Source organism: Manis pentadactyla, chromosome 3, assembly GCF_030020395.1.
Source record: "Manis pentadactyla isolate mManPen7 chromosome 3, mManPen7.hap1, whole genome shotgun sequence".
NCBI classification, from domain to species: domain Eukaryota; kingdom Metazoa; phylum Chordata; class Mammalia; order Pholidota; family Manidae; genus Manis; species Manis pentadactyla.
Genome location: NC_080021.1, coordinates 37,080,186 through 37,103,969, shown reverse-complemented (window position 1 = coordinate 37,103,969; position 23,784 = coordinate 37,080,186). Strand labels below are relative to the sequence as shown.

The 23,784-nt window shown below is 34.8% G+C and overlaps 1 protein-coding gene across 43 annotated transcripts in view; it reads left to right on the top strand.

Moving 5' to 3' along the window:
* RIMS2 (regulating synaptic membrane exocytosis 2) overlaps positions 1 to 23,784 on the top strand; it is a 578,477-nt gene that overhangs the window by 223,405 nt on the left and 331,288 nt on the right. For 10 of the 43 annotated variants that reach the window (XM_036876400.2, XM_036876399.2, XM_036876406.2 and 7 more), the window contains exon 1: positions 1,893 to 2,387. The exons of 29 other annotated variants lie outside the window; for them this stretch is intronic. In XM_036876400.2, coding sequence (XP_036732295.2) covers positions 2,266 to 2,387 — 122 coding nt within the window. In that variant the 5' untranslated portion in view covers positions 1,893 to 2,265. Of the gene's footprint in view, positions 1 to 1,891; positions 2,388 to 23,784 lie in introns of those variants that run through there. 4 more of the 43 variants (XM_057497839.1, XM_036876412.2, XM_036876392.2 and 1 more) reach the window with 1 other exon arrangement.

Sequence of the window (23,784 nt, the reverse complement as noted above, 5' to 3'; positions counted from 1 at the left end):
TTAAAAATAGAATCTACCCATAAGGGGGAAATATATATACATATATATTTCATCACAGATTAGTATAAGCTTTGAAATGAAGAATCTAAAAATGTGTTTCCACTTAATAGAAATTGACCTTTATAAATGTTAAAAATCAGCTTATGATCAGAAGCATAATATTTTGAAGTACATGAGGTTGCTCCTGTTTGAGTTAAATGGAAGAAACCCATTTAAAGTTACTTGTGAAGTTACTTACGAAATTTAAAAAATTGAGATTTTTGCTGTAACTGAAATATCATTGGTCAGGTTACTGGCAGGTGGTTTTCCTATTCATCTCACAGAAACAGACCTATTCACAAATAGATGCATGTGTTTGTTGTGTGTGCATGCCCATGTGTGCACATATACAGAAGGTAGATGATAGGGGAGGAGCATTTGGAATGGAGTCCAAAGCAGAGACCTTCATTCAAATACTCTTATCTTTTACAAGCTGTGTGATCTTTAATCCCTTAAAGCCTGTCTCTTTTTATCTATAAAAGATAGCAGCATTACCTCAAATTTTAGCCCTAACTCCTTCTCTCCCCTTCCACACACATACCACTGTCTACATACAGGAACTTAAGTATGCTAGAACGTTTTTAAAAAAGTGGTGAATTATTTTTTGTGGATATTAATTAAATGTGGAAGTGCTTTATAAACCAGAAAATACTTTATTATGTATATATGTGAGTGAGTGTATACATATATATATATATGTATATATATATTTCATAAATAGATTAGTGTGCATCTATAAAAATATAAAATAATAAATAAGCCAATGAAGCACTCTTAGTTGAAGACAAACCCATAATTGAACATCTTAGTTTATAAAAGAAATAAATTGAAAATTTATATCATTGCATGTTTATTTTGTGTTGCTTTTTTGTGACATGTTTATTCATGTCGAAAAAGAATTCACCAGTTTTTAAAAAACTTACTGTCCCTATATGTCGATAGTGGTATGTGTATGGAAGAGGAGAGAGAGGGTTATGGCTAAAAGTTGAGGTAAAAAAGGGTTAAAAGCAATGTATATGTTAAGGAAATGTCATGGTTTTGGATCAATTAAAGATCAATAAATATATTAATCATCTCTATGAGTTGATTTTTTAAGTTTGGTTTACATTCTACCTTTAGAGCATCTTTTGTAGAAAGATGAATGTACCTGGATGTAGAATAACCTAAGATTTTTATCTGAACCAGAGCTATCCATTGATAATGGATGGTGATCTGGGCAATGTAAGACAACTGGAGCCTTCAGGAACTATCTTTTTCTGAAAAATGCTATGACCACCATTTTTGAAATAAGTTATTAACAATTAAAGTCTCCCTGGCCTTAGCTGTGTTTTTTTTATTTGTGAGAAAGTTCATATTTAATATGTGCTGTTAAAGTGATTTTTAATTGATGGTGTATAATTTCTTTCTAAAAGTACGTGAATAATCATGTAGTCCATATGTATGACTTTTAGAAAGGGACCAGAGATAGCATTATACACTGTTTTAAAAAGATAGATAAATAAAGACATTTTAAAATTAAATAAGTTAAGACAACTAAGTATATTTTTCAAGTATCTCTTTAGAAGTACAACATTACAAATGCAGCCCTATTGTCTGTCATATTTTTACTGCTTCGTGAAATCAAAAGAAGGATATATAATTTATTTTTAGAGTATTTGGTCCTATGCAGTAGTCTGCACATTGAAGAGACCTATATACTCTGTTGTTGGAGCTACTCATTTTTCAGGGAAAGAGAAAAAGGTTGGGAAATGCATAATTTCTCTTCCTCTTACCAGTAGTCACATTGAGAAGATACCTTGTCCCCATTTTTATTACTTCTGAGATTTTATTGCTGGCAGCCAGATGTGCTGAGACTCCTGACGACAGCATCTATTCATTGCGTGTTTTTAATAGGCTTAGAGAAATATGAGTAGAGTACATGAAAGCAGCTGAGCTTCACACTTCAGCTGGGAATGCCCAAAAAGCTTACTGCTGTTTAGAATTCTTGCTACAGTCAGGAGAAAGCCGAAAGCCGCTCGGGTACCAAATCTTCTACGACTGAATTAGAAGAAATAATGACTGTACAATTAACTATCAACCTCTGCTCATTTAAGCACAGTTTTTACAGAGCTCAGGAGAAATATGGAACTTGATTGGCATGTTTTTATTTGATGGTGTCTGCAAATAGATGACTTTAAAGACAGGTGGTAAGGAAAAATAAGAGAAGAAAAAAAAAAAAAAAGGAAAATGCAATTTGAGACATTGCGCCAGGTCTGCAATTCTGTTTTATCTCATTTTCATGGGGTTTTTTCATCCCCACCAAATATTTTACAAAATGAGCTTTTTGGACAAACACTGAACAATGCAAGGTGAGTAAAGCCAAACTATATTTTCTTTTAATATTGACATTTTCAGAATAATAATCTTATATGTCTGTAAAATTGTTCTGTTGAAATGTTAGTTATGATAGTGTTTTTTATGATAAATATGAAATTTATGTAGGATTCTTAATTGATTTTAAGAAGGAAAATAAGCTTACTTCAAAGCACAAAAAAGCTTCTTAAATTTAACTAGCTTGACCTCTGAAACATAAGGCAGGCTGTTTCATGATTTCTTTTTCTAATAAATAAAATGATTAACTTAAAAGGCCTGATAGGTTTTCTTTGTGATCATGGCAATGATTACATTGCATATATAGGGATGGGGCTATATAATCATATGTGATTTGTTGGAAAATGTGAATTAGCAATCATGCATGCTTTCTGTAAAACATGTGGAAGATGGTCTCTAGGTCTAAGACATTTTTCTATGCAGGGTAGATCAATAATCACTTTAAACAAGCTATATTATGGAGCAGTTAGTAACAGCTTTGTATTAGGTGGCTAGTTTGGAAGGATGCTTTGTTATAAATTCCTACTGCTTTTTCAATCTTGTGTGTGTGTATATGTGTGTGTGTGTGTGTGTGTGTGTGTGTGTGTGTGTGTGTGTGTGTGTGTGTGTGTGAGATGAAGGTTGTTAAATCATGAACATGTTTTAGATGGTTTCTCTGGCTTACACTAAAAGAGCTAGCCTATTAAAGAATGCTCTTAAAATGCAGTTTTATCACCCAGTTCTTCTCTTGTTTAATTTGTTTGCCTTTTGAGAATTTCTAATGTTCTATACCTAGTATAGAAAAGATCCCATTTTAAGTAAATATATGGCAGAAAGACAGAGAAAGAAATTCTGCGAACATGATAATGCACTGAAACCTTTTGGAAATTGAAGGAGAACTAATAGTGTATAGAATATTGAATGGTTTTGTGGTTTCTTTCTTCTAGGATCTCTGAACAATGTTGAGGCAGCCTATTCTACAGATAAAAAAATACTTATTACACAATATGTCCTAATTTTGCAAATGAAAGGGAGGCTTTAAAAATTTTTGATATTTAAAATGTCTACTGATGATAAATATATCTATGACCTTTTCATTGAATATGGAATAACATATCTGCTCTTTATAAAATTTCACTTCTTTCCTCAGTGTAGTTCTGTTCAATTGATTAATCTGACTTTTTTTAATATGTAGTGTTTGGACTAACTTAAAATATGTAACAGTATCTGAAATGCTGTGATATTCTATAATAGGCTGTCTGTATTTTAAGATACTGGGTTTTTAGTTTAGTAACACATCACTTGAGTGTCTGTAATTTGTGATAATAAACAATCTGTATTGCAGGTTATATTTAACTAAGAGAGGCAGTATGGCTTTCTTAAAATTTCCACTACCCAAAGGTACTAGAGTGTTAGAATTTGTACTCATGTTTTATGAATCTTTTCCTTGTTTGATTTCTATCTCTTTTCTTTAACATTACAAATCTATATGTTAAAAGACATTAATATTAGGGCTGGGTGTTATGTTCAGTTTAAAAATTATGCTGTTAACATTATGGTATAAAATCAGTTTTAAAGTAAATTTTATTTTAAAATATGAGAATATACATTTTTTTGAGGGAATCGTGCATCCCTATCATTATGCTTTTCTCTGTTTAGCTTCAAGTTTCTTTTATTGTTGGCATGCTTATAATTGAAATGCTCTCGTTAAAAATCTGGAATTTTATGGTGCTGCAATTAAACATAAATTGTGAAGTTTCTAATGCTTCTGTGAGACGAGACTTATTTAACTTACTTTCACTTGTTTTAATCTAAGATTATCTGAAACTTACCAGTTAATCAGTACTTACTCCATTTTAGAGAAAAACATCACTGCCTTTATATGTTAATTTCTTAGTCTTCAAAAAATGTAACATTTTTTATACAAGGATCTGTTGATTTCCATAAATAAATCAACTACTTAATTTACTTTTAAAATCCATCAAAACCAGTTATACAAATAGTTATCTTAGAAGTATGAAGAGTGAAAATAAGTTTATGTAACTCATAGTTAAGGCCACAACATATTTTAACCTTTTGATTACTTTGTGTTCACATCAGATTCAATGGTCTTTAAAAATTCTTATTCTGCTTAGATTCTTCTAAAAAAATACAAATGCCTAAGCATCAATATATAACCAGTTAGCAATGAATCAGAAAGTAAGATGTTGACTAAAAAATCATTCTTGAAGAAAAAAGTCATGGGGTAAGAATGATCTGAGTATGTCATTAGAAGATGTGATCTTAAACGACTTTAAAACTGTTCCTAAATAATAGGCCTTTCACCTTTGTGGCCTGGACATTAATGGTCTTGAGATTGGAAGCATCGATTATCTCACTATCATCCTGGAAAGAACAGTTTTGGTTATTATAATGTGAATAGTAATTGTTTGTTTGGACTAGTTCAAGTAGAATATTAAGTATTTGCATTGTGACATTAAATATGATCTTTGATAGAAAAATATCATAAATATGGACAATTATATTTTATTTTGATGATTGTTTTGTGGGAGAAATATTAGAATAATACTATGCATCAATTTTAGTCAATACATTAAAAGTGGACTGTTTCAAGTAGTTTTCTTGAGACTTTTCCTAGGTAACTAATCTCTCTATATCAGCAACTGAACTTTCATTAGGTTTTCAGGTGGTAGGGCAGTTTACTTCTATGGACGTATAAGCAATAAAAGGTCAAAAGATGAAAAGCTTCCATAATTATTACTCCAAAAACATTTCCAAGTTCAACTTGACAAAGGATCAAAGATTTTAAATACACCAATAATATTTTATGTATCATAAATCACTCAACTGGAGATTACTATAGTTTGTTATTTTAGTATGAAATAAATACTGGAATTTATTTATAAATGAAAATCATTAGAATATTTTAGACTAACTTTTGTTGGAAACCATATAGCATGACCCTTTTATTTCACGCTGAAATTTCTTAGTTTATTCTATTATCATTGTGGCTGTTGAGTACCATTTTAGTGCATAAAGAAGGTGGCAGGATATCCTCTGTTCTTTTACAGTGAAAATGAGGCAACTGAAGGTACAGCAAGAAAAAGAAAATCAGTGTCTGCATCCTATGTAAATTCGGTTGGTAGGTTTTGATGAAATACCACTTTAGTTTAAATTCTGATTATCAAGTTTTATTAATATAAACTAATTTTCCCCAAATTAAAGTTATTTAATCAGAGTACAAAGGTAACTGCTTTTGTCCCCAGCAAAAAGTCCTCACATACTAAATACATTATGAAATCTAGATTTTGTGATCTTGTCTTCAGAAGTAAACATAAATTTGGAACTGCTGGAAGGTATATTTTTAATAGAGTTCACTGCATTGAGTAATCAGTTGCTTTGAGCAGTATTCATATGAACATGATAGTGATGACTATCTTTTGTGATGAAATCTGTGGAAAAATGTACTTAATATACTCTAAATTTTTCCATTTACTAATTTTAGTAATCTTTATTGTACATGAACAAATATATATATATATACACACATATATATTTTTTAAAAATTTTTATTAAGGTATTATTGATATATACTATATGAAGGTTTCACATGAAAAAACAATGTGGTTACTACATTTACCCATATTATCAAGTCCCCCCCATACCCCAATGCAGTCACTGTCCATCAGTGTAATAAGATGCCCAGAGTCACTATTTGCCTTCTCTGTGCAACACTGTTTTCCCCGTGACCCCTCACACCATGTGTACTAAACATGATACCCCTCAATCCCCATCTCCCTCCCTCTCCACCTGCCTTCCCACACCCCTCCCCTTTGGTAACCACTAGTCCCTTCTTGGAGTCTGTGAGTCTGCTGCTGCTTGAAAAAATATATTTTTTCCTCCAGATGGAATTATTTCTTCATTGTTCAGTGTGTGACAGTGAATTTGCTGTGCTAACTGGCCACACAGGGGCATAATAGGACTGGAATTTATTCAGAGTAGGTGTAAAGACAGCTTTACTGTCCCTTCTGTCTACATAAAATAAAATATGCAGACTTTCATATTTAAAACTAAGATTACAAAAAACAGTAAATGAAAGAATATTTGAATTTGTTGGTGTTTTGAGTTACATATTAAAGTAACCATTTGGTCTGGTTTGCTTGGACTAATCCCAATTTGTGTCTGCTGTCCTCCACTAATTATTTCTTTTCTCTCAAAGTATTATTATTTGGCAATAACTTACAGGGCCACTCGAATTATAAAAATGAAATGTAGAGCTTGAATTCATCTAGTATAAATGGACTCTTTTCCATTGAAACATTCCCAAAGTTCTAAAGCATTAATATTGTTTTAAATAAAATTTGATTTTGCAAAATAAATGTTTATTTAGTCTGGGAATGTTTTTGGTCAGAAATATTTAGTCCTTTACATAGCATTTACTCTTGCTTTAGTTTATAATGAAGTCATCAATTTGTGTTCAGGATTTCTGGCACAGACACTTGCTATTCATCATGGCACATTAATGACTACTTTGACATTGAACGAACAGCATGCCTACTTTTCATAGCTCAGCGAGTGCAATCTGCACAGTATGCATTGTTTGCAGTTGGTAGGATCACAGCACTATCTATTTTTCATGATAGGAACATATTTCATGAATAGTCTGTATTCTGAAATAAAATGCACCCAATAGTCTGATGCACACATGTGCAAGTTTATGTGCATATGGAAACATTGTTAAGTATGTATAACAATTATTATAAAAATAATAATTATTTTATAGCCATAATACCGATTTTAACAATTATCTCTATTTCTAATGGAAATGACTTTGATTCATAAATGTGTATCATTAATATTTTTACCACAATATTTACTGTAGGCCTCAGCTATGTACCACAATTATTAATATAGATACTTAATCTGATACTGATACACAGTCTAAGTATTTCTTTATTGAAAGAAATTTTTATAAAGTTGCTGCTTTTATTGATGACTGACAGGTAAATGTTAACTATACTTTTTTACTATCAACTTCTATATGATCATAATAGGATCTTAGAAAACTCATAGAACTTAGTTACTAGTAAATTTTCTGTTTAATTCGGGCACTGTTCACTTAATAGTAAAATGAGTTCATTTCATATGTACTAAGGGCTACATATTCTTATCCATTTGTAAATTACTCACAAAGATTTATGTACCCAATAAAAAAAATCCCTAGGACTGATCTACAATATGAATTTAGTTTCTGAATTTGGGAAGTTTGAAGTATCTCAGATCTGTGTGTGAACATTTCTTTTTGGATAAAATAGAAAAAGCCATTGCATGGTACAGGGTCTTAAAACATGAGGGCACTTTATATTGCCTCATTTTTTAAACTATGCCTTTTGTTTTTAGTAGAGAACACTTACTTCAAAATCTAACTCAGTATGTAAAGCAGGTCAAAGTGGGGTAGTTCTGATTTAGAAAGTGGGACATGGAACCCATATTAGGCTCTAAGAAACACAATTTTTAGCTGCTTACTTAAGTCAAACTCTAGACTTCTCACTTCTTTATTTCACTGCTGTTTTGTGTTTAATGTATTTTCTACTTAATGTGTTGTTTTTTTCAGTTTGCTTTCAAAATTTCCTCTTTATTTTTTGTTTCTAATAATTTTCCTGAGATGTGCCTATATGTGATTTTTACTGTATTTATCTTCTTCAGGTTTGCTCTGTTTCTGCATTTTTCTACATCTCACCTACATTAGGTAAATTTAACTTCTACCTAATTTGATAATTTTTTGTTTATTGTTCTAACAATTTTTTTCTGTCCTCCATTCTTTCTTTCTCTTTTCCTTCTGATTTCTCAATTATCTGCATTTTAGGCCTTTTATAAATTGTCTGAAAAATTCTTGTAATTTTTTTCAATTTTTCCCAGTTCTTCAGATTGAGTAATTTTCATATTCCTTGATTCTTTCTTTCATAATCTGCTATCAGATGAAAGCTCATCTATTGAATTTTTAATTTCATATAGTTTATTTTTTGTTCTAAATTTTCATTTGATTATTTTTTATAGTCATTATTTCTCCTTTGAGATTTCCTATCTTTTCACTCATTATGAGTGTACTGACTTCACTTCCTTTAACATAGTTTTTATACTAACTTTAAAATCCTTTTCTGCTAATTTTAACATCTAGGTTATCCCTCAGGATTTATCATTGAGTGTAGGTTTTTTCTTGAGTATGGGTCATGTTTTCCTATTACTTAGCACATCAGATAATCCTAATTTCATTTTGGACATGGTTAACAAGACAAATAGAGACTCTGATACCTGTTCTGAAGAGTGTTGATTGTTTTCTAAAGCAGGAAGTTAACTTGGCAGAGCTTGAGCTGCAGACTTTGTTTCCCTGAGATATAGCTGCTGAAATTTTGGTTTATTTTAATTTTAAACGAGCTGCTTGAAGTCTTCCTTTATAAAATTTCATAAAATTTTATTTTTATTATATACAGAATCAATATATAGGGAAACACATAACTTTTAAATATTTTTTCTTTACTTGAGATTTGAGCAGTATTTATTATATACAGAATTTTATTTTTCCTCCTGGTAGCTTTTTTTTTGTCATACCCTTGCTCCCCACTTTCTACCTTCTGTGTTTGCTCAAACTCTTTCCTCTAGTTTTTCAGGCTGGTAAGACTCTGAATTTTCTAACATTGATTTAGCTTCCAGGCATTGATTTAATTTGGCTAAAAGTCATAAAAAAATGGGAACTCGCCCAGTGTCATTTCCTTCTTCCAAGTATCAGTTGCACCTCTGTGTCTGTCTTCTTTGTCACTAAATCCTTCAAATAATTGTTTGTTCCTATTTTGTCCAGAATTTATTGTCCCTGGAAGGGTTAGTATGATGGGAGCTCCTTAGCCATTATTAAAAGAGGAATCCATTCTTTAATGTTTTAAATTGTATTTGTTAAACACTTTGCAAGCAGAAATCATATTTGTAATTTCTTTAGTAATCCCATCTTCATTTTCTGTAATGTGTGCTTTTCCAAATATCACTGGATAGCCAGTTGTCCAGTGACTTATTGGGAACTGCATGTCTTAAATTATCATTGTATCTTTAGTATATAGGGAAACACATAACTTTTAAATATTTTTTCCTTACTACTCTACTTCTTCCATATTTTAATGACTACTGCTACTAGTAAAATATGAGTAACATGTGCACAGGCTTTCTTTACAGAAAATACAATATTGTTATCTTTGATCTAACTGTAAGAGAAAATGTTTCATCAGATACAGTGAAGAGACAAAACCACCATATTTATTCTTTATCTTTTAATTGGATGGTCATCTATTTCAAAGATAATTTCCACAGGGAATCATTTATTTATTTATTTATTAAGGTATCATTGATATACATATGCCACCATCTTTACTCTCTCCACAGGGAATTTTTTTATAGGAAATTTGATGATGTTATGATGAGAATGAGTAGGCAGAAGATGGAATTCCACTTTGTGAGAGTAGTCGCCAATTGATTCAATTGGTGTCAGTCACAGTATAAGAAATAAAAAGCATGTGCTGAAATTCTGATAACTGTTTATAATCATGACCACCTTTTAAATTAATAGATTTCCCAATAACACAATGTATTTTTTGTGTTGCATTCCCAAATGTTACTTCTTTGTGCCTTGCTGAGATATATCTTAATTTTGAAACAAAATTTGGTGAGAGTGGGTTATTAAAGTCTCCAAGTGTTATTGTTACTTGCTCTTATCCTGCTGTTGTTTTTTGTGTTTTGTTGTCAGTATGCTTTGACTTCTTTATCAGGTTTTTTGGTATAATTACTACAGGATTTTCCCTTGCAGTTACCAAGGTTTACATAAAATATCTTAAACTTTTAAGATCCTATTTTAAACTAATAACAATGTATCTTCAGTAAAATTTGTATACTTCATTGTTTTGTCCTCTTTACAGTTTAGGTTATTGCTTTTACAATTTACTTATTTTTTATATTGTGTAACTACTATATATTATTGTAGTTATGGTTATTTTTACTACTTTAAAAAAATCTTTTAAACTAGAATTATAAGTCATTTGTGCACCACTATTACCATATTGCAGAATCTAACTATGACTGTATATTTTTCATTAACACTGAGATTTAAACTACATTTTTAAGTTTTTATGATTTAATTAGTGTTCTTTTACCTCCACTCAGTAATTCCCTTTAGCATTTCTTATAAGGCAGTTCTGGTGGTAATGAATTCTGCCAGATTGTGTTTTTTTTGGGAAATGTTTATCCCTCCATTCCTGAAGGGCTTTTGCCTGGTGTGGAAGTCTTGTTTGACAGTTATTTTCTTTCAATATTTTGAATCTGTCATCCCATTCTCTCCTGGCCTGAAAAATTTCTATTGAGAAATCCATCATAGTTTTATGGGGTTCCTTGTACATAACTTCCCTCTTTTCTCTTGCTGCTTCTAAAATGCTTTTTTTGTCTTTGATTTTTGATAATTTAATTATAATATGTCTCAGTGTGGTCCTGTGTGGGTTCAACTATTTGGTGTCCTTTGGATCTCATGAATCTGGATGTCCATTTCTCTCCCAGATTCAGGAAGTTCTCAGTCATTATGGCTTTCAATATTTTTTCTATCTTTTTCTCTTCTAGAATTCCCGTAATGTGAGTATTGTTTTTTTCCATTGTGTCTCCTAATTCCTGTAGGCTCTCTTCTCTCGTGTTCATTCTTCTTTCTTTTTGCTCCTCTGACTGGGTAATTTCCAGTGTCCTATCCTCCAAGCCTCTGGTTCTTCTGCATGGTCCAATGTACTGTTGAATTCTTCAGTTCGTTATTGTATTTTTCAATTCTAGGTTTTCTGCTTGTTTTTTGATGGCTGCTATTTCCTTGTTGAACTTCTCATTTTGTTCATGCATTGTTTTCCTAATTTCGTTCAGTTGTGTGTATGATGGTCAGGCTGTGTACTATAGTCATTAATAGATGAGGCTATAAATTAGCTTTCCTGCCCTGGCAAGGCAGCAGGTTGGTACCCAGGGTCTATACAGCTTGTTGTTTGGGAACCCAGAGTGTGTACTAAATTCTCTGCTCAGGTGAGGCCACTAGTTTTGCTCTGCAGATGGTGGAAGCCATAGGCTCTGTTCTGCTCAAGTGAACTCTGTATAGGACTGTCAGATGGGCTCTGCAGGCTTCTGTGTGCTCTATTTAGGACAGGCTGAAGGCTGTATTCAGTGAAGAGAAGAGCTACAAACCAGATTCCATGCCCAAACACAGTAGGAGAAACAGTTCTAAATCTCATAAAACTCTTTGCTGTCTTAACTCATGCCAACCTGCACCCCAAGTTTCCTAACCGAACAGGGTTACTGGCTTTGCTGTCAAAGTGTTGGCTCTGTCTTCCACCTCCTGGCTTGAGTGCCACTGGGCTGCATATCTTCTGGTCAACTGGGGCTGAAAGTCAATGGATGAGGCAACGTCACGGCTCCATAGCTTCGGTGAGCAGGGCAGTGGCTGATCCAGGCTACTCTCAATTTCCTAAACAGGTTCTCCAGTTGGGAAGGGCTGGGAGCTACTTGCACCACTGGCTATGAATTAAAACCCCTGCCTGTTTATAGCACTGGAACACTACCTGCTCAGTATTGGCTTTGCCCTGGGGACAATTAGCTGTGCCCACCTGCCTCTCAGCTCAAGTACCACTAGGCCATAAGACTTCCAGGAGTTGTTGCCAGCTCTTCAGGTCAGATGGGGTCACAAGACATTCTCTACAGTGGATGGGGCTATGATTCAGCTTCTTGCCTGGGTGTGGGAAAATTAGGCTCTAAAATGGACAAAACTACTTTTTTAAGGATCTGAATTAGGCAGTTCTGCAACCTGCTAAGTTCCCTGACCAGAGTGCATCTCTGACTTGATTCTGCAGATGAGCAAAACATCTGGTTGGGATTGCTACTTGGGCACTGCAAGTATGAATTTGTTCTGCCAAGATCCATGTGCTGGTTTTTGCAAGCCAAAAACCTTCTCCCCTTGTGCATCACAGTCAGATTCCCAGTGGTTGGGCTACGGATTCCCCTGTAGTTGCTGTGGTGTGAGACCAGAGTAGGGGTTGCTGAAAAGTGACCCACAATGCTGAGGCAGCTAGTTGTTCCTCCTGGGCACTCTTTTCCCATTAGAGGAGCTGGAGGCTCAAGGGAAACCTCTCCGCATGGTGCTGCACTGGCCTGGGGGAGGGACAATCCAGTCATTGTGTAACCACTTCTCCTACCCCCTAATGCAGTCTATCTTATTCTGTGTGGTGCAGGGGATGCTTTATTGTCATCCCCATGTTCCAGGATTCTCAGCTGTCTTGTTCTTGGATAGTTTTAGTTGTTCTTACTGCAAGGTGGAGAAAAGTCAGGAACAATGTATGTTACCATCTTGATAACATCAGTCTAGCTAGTATAATTTAGTTTTTACTTTCCTTATTATTAATTTTGCAATAAATATCAACATTTTTTATTTTAACAGTTTTTTTAAAAGCTCTTTACAGGTACCTAGACATTTACTGTTTTTGGTTATCTTCATTGCTTTCTCAAGATACAGGTGTCTTTTTGGCATTTCTCTTCCACCTGAAGAAGTTCTGTTAGTGTTAAAATCTTTGAAACAGGCAGTAATAGCAGGTATATAGGAGGTCTTAAAGAACACAGGGTCTAGCATTTTCATGGATAATGTCTGCAGATTGCTGAGAAAAACTGTACTGTCTGTGGTAACATTAAATTAGGTTATATGGTCTCATCTAGGTCCTTAATGCAATTTCTGGGGAATTATTTATTTATTCTCAATAAATTAGTTACCACAACTTCCCATATTCTCCTACACACACCTCTATTGGGAAATTAATTTCTTCTTGATCTTTACCTCCAGAAACAATAAATGCTAAATCTCTGTAATTTATTTCCATATCTGAAACTGTTGCCTTCTTTCTTACTATCTCTGAAGAATAAGTTTCCATACTGTTTTCTCTCTCATACATGATATTACTTTGTGAATTATCTCCTTTATTTGGATGTTTATTGTTAAACAAGGAAATAACTAGACTTGACAATGTTCTTTCTTGGTGTAAATCTCCATTATCAGCAATGAGATGCAAGCAAGCGAATCAGGGTAAGATTTTCAGTCCTTGCATTGTGATGGTGCTTTGTCGTGTTGCCGCTATCTGCAGAAATGCAGGTGAGCCTTGTTAACCCACTCAGCTGGGCATCTCCCTCATCACATTTTACAGATGGCTTGGATGTTTTCAGATGTCTCTTAGCATCTGCTTAAAATTCTCAAACTGTTTTCACCAAATTTGTTTGAATCCTATTTGTGGTTATATTTGATTATGCATTTGTAGACATTTGAAGATTAGCATTGAGAAATAGCTCTATATTTTATACTTACCCTATATTAACATTACTTCTAGTGCAGCTATAATTGAGGTGAAAAATAAAAACAAAACCCAAAAATGTACGAGATTAGTGTGTTCAAGGAAATAGAGCTTAGCTTCATTTTATGTGGGTTCATACAATCTTGCACATAAAGCAAAATCTTAGTTTTCGATTGATTTTCATTATTCTTTAAGTGATTTGATAATAGAATACTTTTTGATGTCTTCAGTCATGTCAAATGAAAAAAGAACGTAGATGTAGTTTTTATTTTTGTTTCACAAATAGGAAAACAAAAAGGCATTGGAGAAACTATACCAAAATATTAACAGCAAATGCTTGGGTTTTATAATTAAATATTATTTAAAAAATAATGTGACAATGAATTTTATGAAAATTTAATAAGCTAAAATATATAAAGCACTTAATAAATGGTCTGACAACTTATGAACACTAAGAAAGTATAATAATAATAATAATAATAAATTACACCTTTTTTATATTCAGAATTTTTTATACTCAGAAAGATTCCCTGAAATCCAATTGTTAGGTCAAAAAGTTATCAACTTTTTAAGACTCCCATTCTTGCCAAATTGCTTTCCTAAAAGGTTAAGCTAATTATATTTCCACACTGGGCACATGAAATTACTTTTCATAATCGGCATTGGTTGCTTTCATATTGTCCATATTTTACTTCATTGGTTGTTATATGAGTTTTAGAAATATTTTAAGAAACTACTCATCTGCATTAGTTTGCTAGGACTTTCATAGCAAGATACCACAGATGGAGTGGCTTAAACAATAGACATATTTCTTTCACAGTTCTGGAAGTTAGAAGTCCAAGATAAAGTTTGGCAGGTGTGGTTTCTTCTGGAACTTCTTTCCTTGGATTGCAGATAACTGCTTTCTTGCTGTGACCTCACATGGTCCTTCCTCTCTGAGCATGTGTCCCTGTTGTCTGTGTTCAAATTTTGTCTTATAAGGACATCAGTCAGATAAAATTAGGACCCCATTCCTAATTTAGGTATTGTTACAATGGCAGGCACTCTTATACTAGCATGTTAGTATAAGGCTGGTCAGAAGGAAACATACTGCTTAATTAAGTGAAAAAACAGGAGATAAATAATGTGGATCTGAATATACAGACTGTAGAATAAAACAAAAATGCAAGAAAAGGGCAAACAAGGTCATAGAATGGAATTCATAGCCTTTGTAAGTATATTTGATAATCATTTTCCTGCTTTTAACTGAATTGAGACAGCTCTGGACCCCAAATATAGTTCTATTATAGCAAGAGGAATAGAGGGATTTGATCAAATCAAGTGACATAAATGTTACCTGCAGTTCACCTCAAAGTTTTTATGTTTTTGATGCTTTCTCTCATTTACTGCTTTGTTGTATTTCCTGTTTTTCCTACTATGTTGTCTTATACACTATTTAAAATGTTACCTGTCTTTCTTTTCCAAGAATCCTTTTTGTGCAGGTTCTTTTTTCTGTTTTTTCCTTTTTGAGACTTAAACAACCTTAGACAAAACTGAACTATATCCTTTAATTTTTATCTGGAACCTTGACCCTGGTATAGGTATTAAATTTTGCTAAGTCCTTTCCTAGGATGCTGCGTATACATAATTTTCTCCTGTGACAAGTTAAAAAAACATCTATTTTAAACAAAGGCAGCTATCAGGTATTTTTATCTATTCTTTTTTACTTAAAAATTATTACCTACAATTTGCCAAGTGCTTTATAGCACCCTGTGGGGGAAGTTGGTGAACGAGACAGCCAACCTCCAAGGTGTTATGCTTGGATTCATACTGTGACATGTCCACTCACTACAAGGAAAACCTGTGTTCAAAAGAACCACTCTTAAACCCGGCTTTTGGTCTCAACTTGAATCTGCCTTAATTGAAAAGCCACTTGCAGATGACTGACTCTCACTTCCTTTTTCAGTTTGTATGGACTCTTGGGCCTGAGGACTAGAAGTCAGAATCTTGATATTTAATTTATATTAATCTTGAAGTCTCCTATCTTGTTTTTGCCTTGCACTTGAAAAGTCTAGTTCATTAGAATTTGTGCTGGGTTTGAAAAAGAAAAACAGGAGTATCCTAGTGCAAGTTGATTAGAAACTGAGCATGACAGGAAATCAGGTATTATGTTTTTGAGTACATGCTCTTCAGGAAAAAATAATAAGGGAGTGAATGAGGTAGGATAGGGAAGACCTAGTGAAGGATGTGGTTTCAGGCTGAGTCTAGCCATGAGAGTGGGGGCCTCTTGAGTGTCTTGCCTGAGGGTTTCAGCTCTGGGCAAGTTCACTATTCAGTGAAACCGAGAAATGACAACAGAATATTCTTGGGGTAAAAGGGTTTATACCTGGCTTTCTTCTCATGCAGGTAGGTTGAGCACTAGAATTACATCTGCATCTAGCAGTCTGCAGGCCTGCAATTCACCTCCGTCTCTGCCTCCACCCACAGCACTGGGTGGAGCTCTTTATATAGTGACTTAGTAAATAATAGCTCATTGCTAGTGGGTGTGGAAGCAATAGCCTAGAAGTAGGCTAACTACATCTTCAAATAGTTTAGGATCAGATGAGGATCCTGGCCATAGGAACTTCCATTTTCCCCACAAGCACGAACCATTCCTCAGAGTTGTTCCTCCTATCCACATACCCCTATCTCATTGATTCCTTGGTTAAAAGCTATCCCTAGGATGCATGTCACCTCCTGGGTGAGATGGCTGTCCTGAGAGCATTTCTTTGGTGAACAGGGGTAGCTCTGAGCCATTAGCAGCCAATACTCACAGCAGCTGGAAGATGGGTACAGTGGCCTGACAAAGGGGATTTGGGCAGGCCACCAGTAATGTGTACTTTAGTGTATCCCTTGCACTAGGGTCAGTTGTTTCAAATTAAGTTTACTCCATTCAGGCACAAGTCCTCTGGGATTCTGTCTTTACAGTTTCTGTAGAAACTTGTATGAGGAGGACTATCTCCCCTAGCACTGTAGTTGACCTTATGACTATAGTTGATACTTATCAACTACATTTCCTCCCTACTTCTGTTGGTCTAAGTGACTTGCCTGGTAGGTCACTCTGACCCTCATCCCTGCAGAGTCTTAAGTCCCTTATCATCATGTCCTTATCATGGTTTCCCATTTATAGTGGTGACATGACTTACAAATAATAAGAGACACTCCAGTGGATAACCTGAATGTCAAACATATGCTCCTGCCCCCATTTTGTAACAACCATCTTACCTCCTTAAAATGATCAGGGTCAGTTTCTCCTGCCAGTATGGTTATTCTTTTCTGGCACAAGAAATACACAATGAGCAGGTAGTAGCCATAGCTTTGATTATGTATTCCTGTTGAAGCATTCCCTGCTTTGGGATCTCTAGACCTGTAGAGCCTAAAGCAGCAGTATGGTGCAAACTTCCCAAGTGGATAACTGGCAATAATGGTTAGTGGGCCACTCTCACTTCTATTCCTTGGTTCCTGGCTTGTGTGTTCTACCTATTGAGGGCACAAAAACATATAATAGCCTATGATTTAAGGAGTATATTGTATCTTTGAAGATAATGTCCTTTCCTTGTAGTGTATCTACTACAAGCTGGAGTCTCAGCTACATGTTTAAGAGGACATTCTACTGCTCTATCAGACTGAAAGGTTTCGGGTGACACAGTATGTGGTAGGATCAGTGGATCCCATGATTATTGTCCTCACTTCCTTACGACTACAAAGAAGACATTTATTTCTCCTTTGTTTAACTTGAAGTATGTTATGGTATACCCCTGTAGGTAAAGCAGGCACTCTGAGCACATCTCTACTGGTACTTGCTGAGGCACTTTGGGCAGGAAAGGTGAACCTATACCTGAATAACCATCTATGCCTGTTTAAATGAATTATGGACCCTTATAGGATAGAAGATCTCTAGTGTAGCCAACTAATTACAATATATCTAGTTGGTCTCTGTGAAGGATGGAATCATATTGGGGTGGGGGTTCAGCAGGAGCAGAGGCTTTATCAGTTATGATGAGAGTAGAATATGTTGTTGGGCACATGCATAACTTACATGTCTGCCACAATGGCTTTATTTCACTTATTGGAGTTGTGGGGTTGGTGAAGGCAGAGGCTGGCTGACATCTCACCAACTCATTGGTCTCCTTGTTATTTAATAAAACTTCCTTTGTAACAGGTACTCTCTGGCAAAGATTATGTGGAATACAAAGGTCCACATACCTTCACCACATTCCCGTAGGTCCATCTCCATGCCTCTTTATTGAAACTCTTTGTCTCAGACCCAGATCTTCCAATCTTGCTTTTTTTTTTCTGGCTACTATTCAATCAGCTAAGCTACTCACCAATATTCATGAGTACATATATGTTTTTTCTTTTAACAAAAGTGGATAACAAGATGTACTCCCTGCAGCTCTGCCTATGGCGAGGATGCCATCATCACTGCATTTCAGGGCCAACCTTGACACTGACACTGTCCAGCATCACACAATTTTTAGCTTATAGTCATGTACTGAGCTGAACCATTCATTATCCAAGCTTAGCTTCTTTCTTTCTTCTTCAGTTGATTGTAAGTAGACATGAACTTCAGACGAGGCACTGATGCATTAGTGTTAAGTGACTTGGTAGCCTCGGCGACTTGTTTGGACAACTTACTTGTGTCCTCTCAACCTAATCCCAGATGAACTGCTTTTATTTTATTATAGAATGCTCCTTAGCCTGTCTGAGGTTATGATTTGTTGGTCTCATTATGGCCTTTTTGGATGCAAGGTCACTTGATGTACTAAGGTAAGATGTTCTATCTCTACTAGGATCCAGAAACATGATAGAAGTTCTTTCTTTGAATGGTTCTCTGCTTTGATAGCATGGCCTTATTCCAGAATCATATAGGTTTGTATTGTTCTTCTCCTGTTGGGGCTTCCAGAATTCCACATAACTTCTTGTTCTATCACATATATCTGTAGTACTATAGGTAACGTGGGATTGTACAGAAGCCTGGACCCATTGCAGGTCTCAAATTTTTGCAAAGTTGAAATTTGAGCCTTTGAAAAAGGCTCCAAATAAGCAGCCTTTTTCTTCTCTGACAAAAATGGGTCAGAGCAATATTCTCAAGTATAGAATATGTTACTCTCAAGACCCAAAGGGTTCTAACAAATTTTAGACCTTTTTCTTAGTGTTTGTAGGTACAAGGTGCAACCAACATTCTTTTCTGTTGGAGATGTTCTGGCATGTTCCATACCACTGAAATCCTAAGAACTTAAACTTTTGAGGTTTATTTCTTACTTTAACTTTTGTAGTGCATGCAGGTTACTGTTCTTGTCCAGTTAACATGCTGTTACTAAGCAGTGGATCAGAATGATGTTCTGTGGAACATTTAGATGGCAAGTTTCCTTCTGACTATATTGTGTCAGAGAGCAGTAGAATTAACATGTCCTTGGGGCAAGTCTGTGAATATATACAGTTATTTGGCTTATATGAGTGTGAATTGTTTCTAAATCTCCTTTCTGGTGGTAGAAAAACACTTCCACAAAATAAATAATGACACGTCACATATTCAAGACTGTGTTCATCAACTTTAGTAACGGTATCACATTTGACACAGCAGTCGCAGCTGGGACTATTTTATTTATAATAGTATATCATCATTTTCCATGGTCCACTTGTATTTGCGAATGCCAGACAGGTGAATTACATGGGGATATTGTAGGGACCATCAATATGGTATCATTTAGTCTTCAAGGGTGTCACTAATCACAGACATTTCCCTCATAATGCAGTTTTTCATTTACTATCTTGACAGTTGTGGTGGGTGGCAGGTACTCTCCAGATTAAAATAAACAGTGTTACAGTCCTGCCAATTACTAAGTACGTCCATTTTGATTACACATTTGGGAATCAGGGAAATAATCCATGGATGGATCTACTGTGAGATAGATTTGGACTTGGATTGCATTTGTTATCTGACACTAAGTGCCCCTATTCTAATTGGGAGTGGGGGATCATGATGGCTCTTTAGGTCCCTGGAAATTATTGCCCATTTGGATCCTGTATTCAGCCCTAAAACAGTCTGGTTATTCTGTCCTATCATTCCCATTGATATTAGGGAGCAGAGTTTTTTAATAGCATCTTCTACCTGTGTCCTTGGCCTATGGAGAACAGCCACTGCTAGCTTCTCAGCTATGCTCATGTCCCCCTCACCACTGTATTTGTACCAATATGGTAAATGGCATGCCCCCTGAGTTCTCTGAGGAACTAGTCAGTCAGTGTGTTTTCCAGTCTTAACATACCAGAACTATTCTAGCATGCACAATTCACTAAAACTTTGGTATCTCCTTCCACAATCACCCAGGGAAATACTGGTGTCTCTACTTTGCTTAATGTAGATCATCACTTTTTAAGCATTCAGCAGCTATCTGACTGAATATTTATACCATCTGTTGTGGGCTTTGCCAGAGTGTTAAAATCCTATCTTATCCAAACTCTTAACCAGCTTTATATTTTTCCTCTTTGACCTAGCAGTTTTAGGGATCACTGCCAATTGTACTCTCTTAATACCTGTTGGTGTGTGTTAGCCAGGTTCTGTTTTGGTGTATAATCTCTTTCTATCCTTCACAAGCCCAGTACTTTCTCAGTTGGGTTATGTTAAGATTTGACCCTTTCTTATCAGCTAGCCAAGAGAAGAGGTAGAGGCAGATACTGAGGAGGCCAACACATTCTTCTAAAGCAACTACCTCATTGAAGAATTCTGCAGTCAAGAGGGTTTTTCATCTCCCAACAAGCAGAGGTGGGGGTAGGTCACTTCCATAGGCCTGAAAAATTCAGAGGAATCTTGTTTTAAAGACCTCTTGTGTATCTACCAGTACAATCTCAAGTCTCATGTTCCTATTGCTGCTCTGTCAGGACGCTCTCTTTGACATAAAAGATTTGCCTAGGCTGAAAATTTAGCCTTTTCTGAAGTTCTTTCACTTATAATTAAACTCTGCAACTTGATTACTTTAATTAGTCTTCAGCTCTGTCTTTCTTCTGGCTTTAAGAGAAGAGAACCCTTCAATTAAGGCATGGAAAGCCCTTTGACTTTCTTACTTTGCTTTATATTGGTGACTGATTGTCATGCTGAGCTTGTCATTTTTTATTTCCAGTGCATCCGTCTTGCTTTCAACAATAGCCATCCCGTTCTAGTATTTGCAATGACTATTTCTCCAATGAGATATTGTATGATCCAGTGTATCCCTTTCTACCTATAATCCATTCCAGCTCACTACAGGTAAAAATCTTAACAATTGCATTGCCATTGCATATAGGGAACCATTGATATTCAGCTTATACCAATAATAGATTACTCATTTCCTGTTGGCCAGTGAGTGATCCAATTCCAAAATGTCTTCCTTTGAGACGGTCTCTTAGGCACATTCCTGGCGTTAAATATCTTAGGTCAAGTTCATTAGAAGCAGAGTCTGAGCCAGGGATTTCTGTGTGCATGATTTGTTGAGGGACTGTTCTTTGGGAAAAACCTTTAAGGAAATGATAAAAGCAGGACAGAGAAGTGGTAAGGGCTGAAAAATGATGTGGTCTCAGCTAACGTCTAGCCTTGGTCTGATCTGGTGTGTGTACACATGGTGAGTGTGTGTTTGGGAGCTTGGATCTTGAGTGTAATACGCAAGGGAGTGTCTTGTGGCAAGAGTGGGCAAACTTTGGTATTCCTCATTGTGAGTAGATCATTGGCCCTGGGCCATGCCTGAGGAAGGAATTGCAGTGCTATTTTCTAGTGGAGGTGACTCCTGTCAGTTGATGAGGACAGTTTGCTGAAGGGGCGAAGTGCATGCCATCGTTGACATCAACACTCACAGCAGCTGGGGGAAGGATTTGTCAGCCTGGTAAAGGGGATCTGGAAGGACATGAACAGTGTCTACCATAAGGAGAAACAAAGTTATGTATATCTTCTTGGAGTACAGAGACTTAGGGACTGTCTGTAGGTTTCAGTGTTCTACCCTAAGAATTAGCTATTTTGTCTAGAAAAGGAGGGATCTGTATTTCATAGAGTAGTTAGTGAGAAAAATGTTGGAAAGAAAGATGATGTAAATATAAGTGTTTATAAGTAACTGCTAAAGAGGATCAATGTAGAAAAAGGCAAGCATTGAGTGAATTCCATACTACAAAGATAACAATAATTTAATATTGGAAAATATTCCAATATCATATCTAATAAAGAATTAACATTTATTTCTTTTTACTCACGTATCTAGAAGTTTTTCTTTAAACTTGAAGATAATATTACTGATGGAGTGCTACTGTTTAGGTACAGTTATTAAATCACATATGACTACATACTATACAAATGGAAACATTTCTAAGATTTGCATCTATGATTTCTATTTGTAGAGCAAAAGAATACTATCCTATTTTATGAAAACATTTTTGTGGAGTGGGTATTTAATTTTTAAATGTAATATATACTTTGATGGATAATAAATTGTCAAGCAAAATTCTCATTCCATCACCCTTGGGGTCCCTAAGTCATTGACAGCTTGGTAGATTTCCTTTGGTGCATGTGCCATTTGGAGTCCTGTTACAGAGGCTGCTAAGTACGCTATCTTGGAGGAAGGATCATCTTCCAGTGTAGCTCCCTGGTGCCTATTCAGTTCTCCAGTGAATGCCAAAGACCAAATGCTCTGGATTTTGGTTGAGGGAGAAGAAACTGTGGAGGTACCCTAATTCTGATCTTTTTATCTTTTGTAGCTAACTATTCTTTCTGCATGACTCTGACTTTCTAATTTTACTGTATGCTTGTATTTCCTGTTAACAACTCTAAGGAAGCAGAGCTAAGAAAGTAGGCTTGGGGTTTAGCAGGTAAGTCATATATTTTTAATGTGAATGATTGAAATGTACTGGATCTGTCCTGTTTACACATGATCTTCTTATCTGAAAGCATATTTAGAATCCTATTGCTTTTCTTATCCAGTACTTACTACTGGATAAGACTGCTAATTCTTGACTATAAAGAGTATTAGTTATATAATTTTCTATATTCACTCTATCACGTCCTCTAATAGGACAAGCTTTTGGTAATTTTAAGTACGTGTTAACATCCTAGTTATTTACTCACTTTGTCAAAATTTTAGGAAATTTGTTTTTAAACTCTTACTATACTTTATAGTTTTACATTGTGAATTATTTACTGTCATACGGTGTGAATTTTTATATTCAGTCTTAGCTCTTCTCATATTCATATAAGGTTTTTTCTTTATGATGTAATATGGTAGATGGAAAGGGAAAAAAGTGCATAGTTGCAGTCACAGAGTTATGTTGGTTTTCTTACTGATATTTTTTTAGAGCCAGAGAAACTCTTTTTAAAGTTGTTGTGAATTTTCTATTGCCATGTGTAATATATTTTTAATAAGAATTATAAGCAATTTGTTATTATTTTTTAATGTTTGTTAAGTTGACCTATAATTTTGATAATCCAAAAATATTTGTAATACCCTCAAAATATTAAAAAATCTGCTAATATTATGGGGATGATTCCTTGAAATAAAATTAATAATCTAAGAAAAATAATGTAAGTAAAAAAGTCATATTCTGCATAGAACAAATGAGCTTTCAAATATGTGCTTAACAGTTGAGCATATTTCTTTTTTTTCATGTTCAGAAAATAGTTTGATTTCAATATTTTTTCAATTGATAGCTGCAGAACAGTTGCGTGTCTGTGTATATGCCTATATATATATGATACATATTTACACACACATATATACATATGCAACCCAAAAGCTGAACACTCAAAGGATGACAGTTTTTTATCTTAAATAAATAAAGCCAAAGAAATTATTTGCAGTACTATTCAAAATGGGACTTAGTATATGCTGTGATGTTGTTTTCTGTATATATTGGTGATTGTACTATAAAGACAACGAAGAACATGAAAATATAATTCCACTTTTAGGAAAATCATTAATTAATTCATGATTCAGTACCACAAAGAGCCAAGAATCAGAGACATCTGGATTGT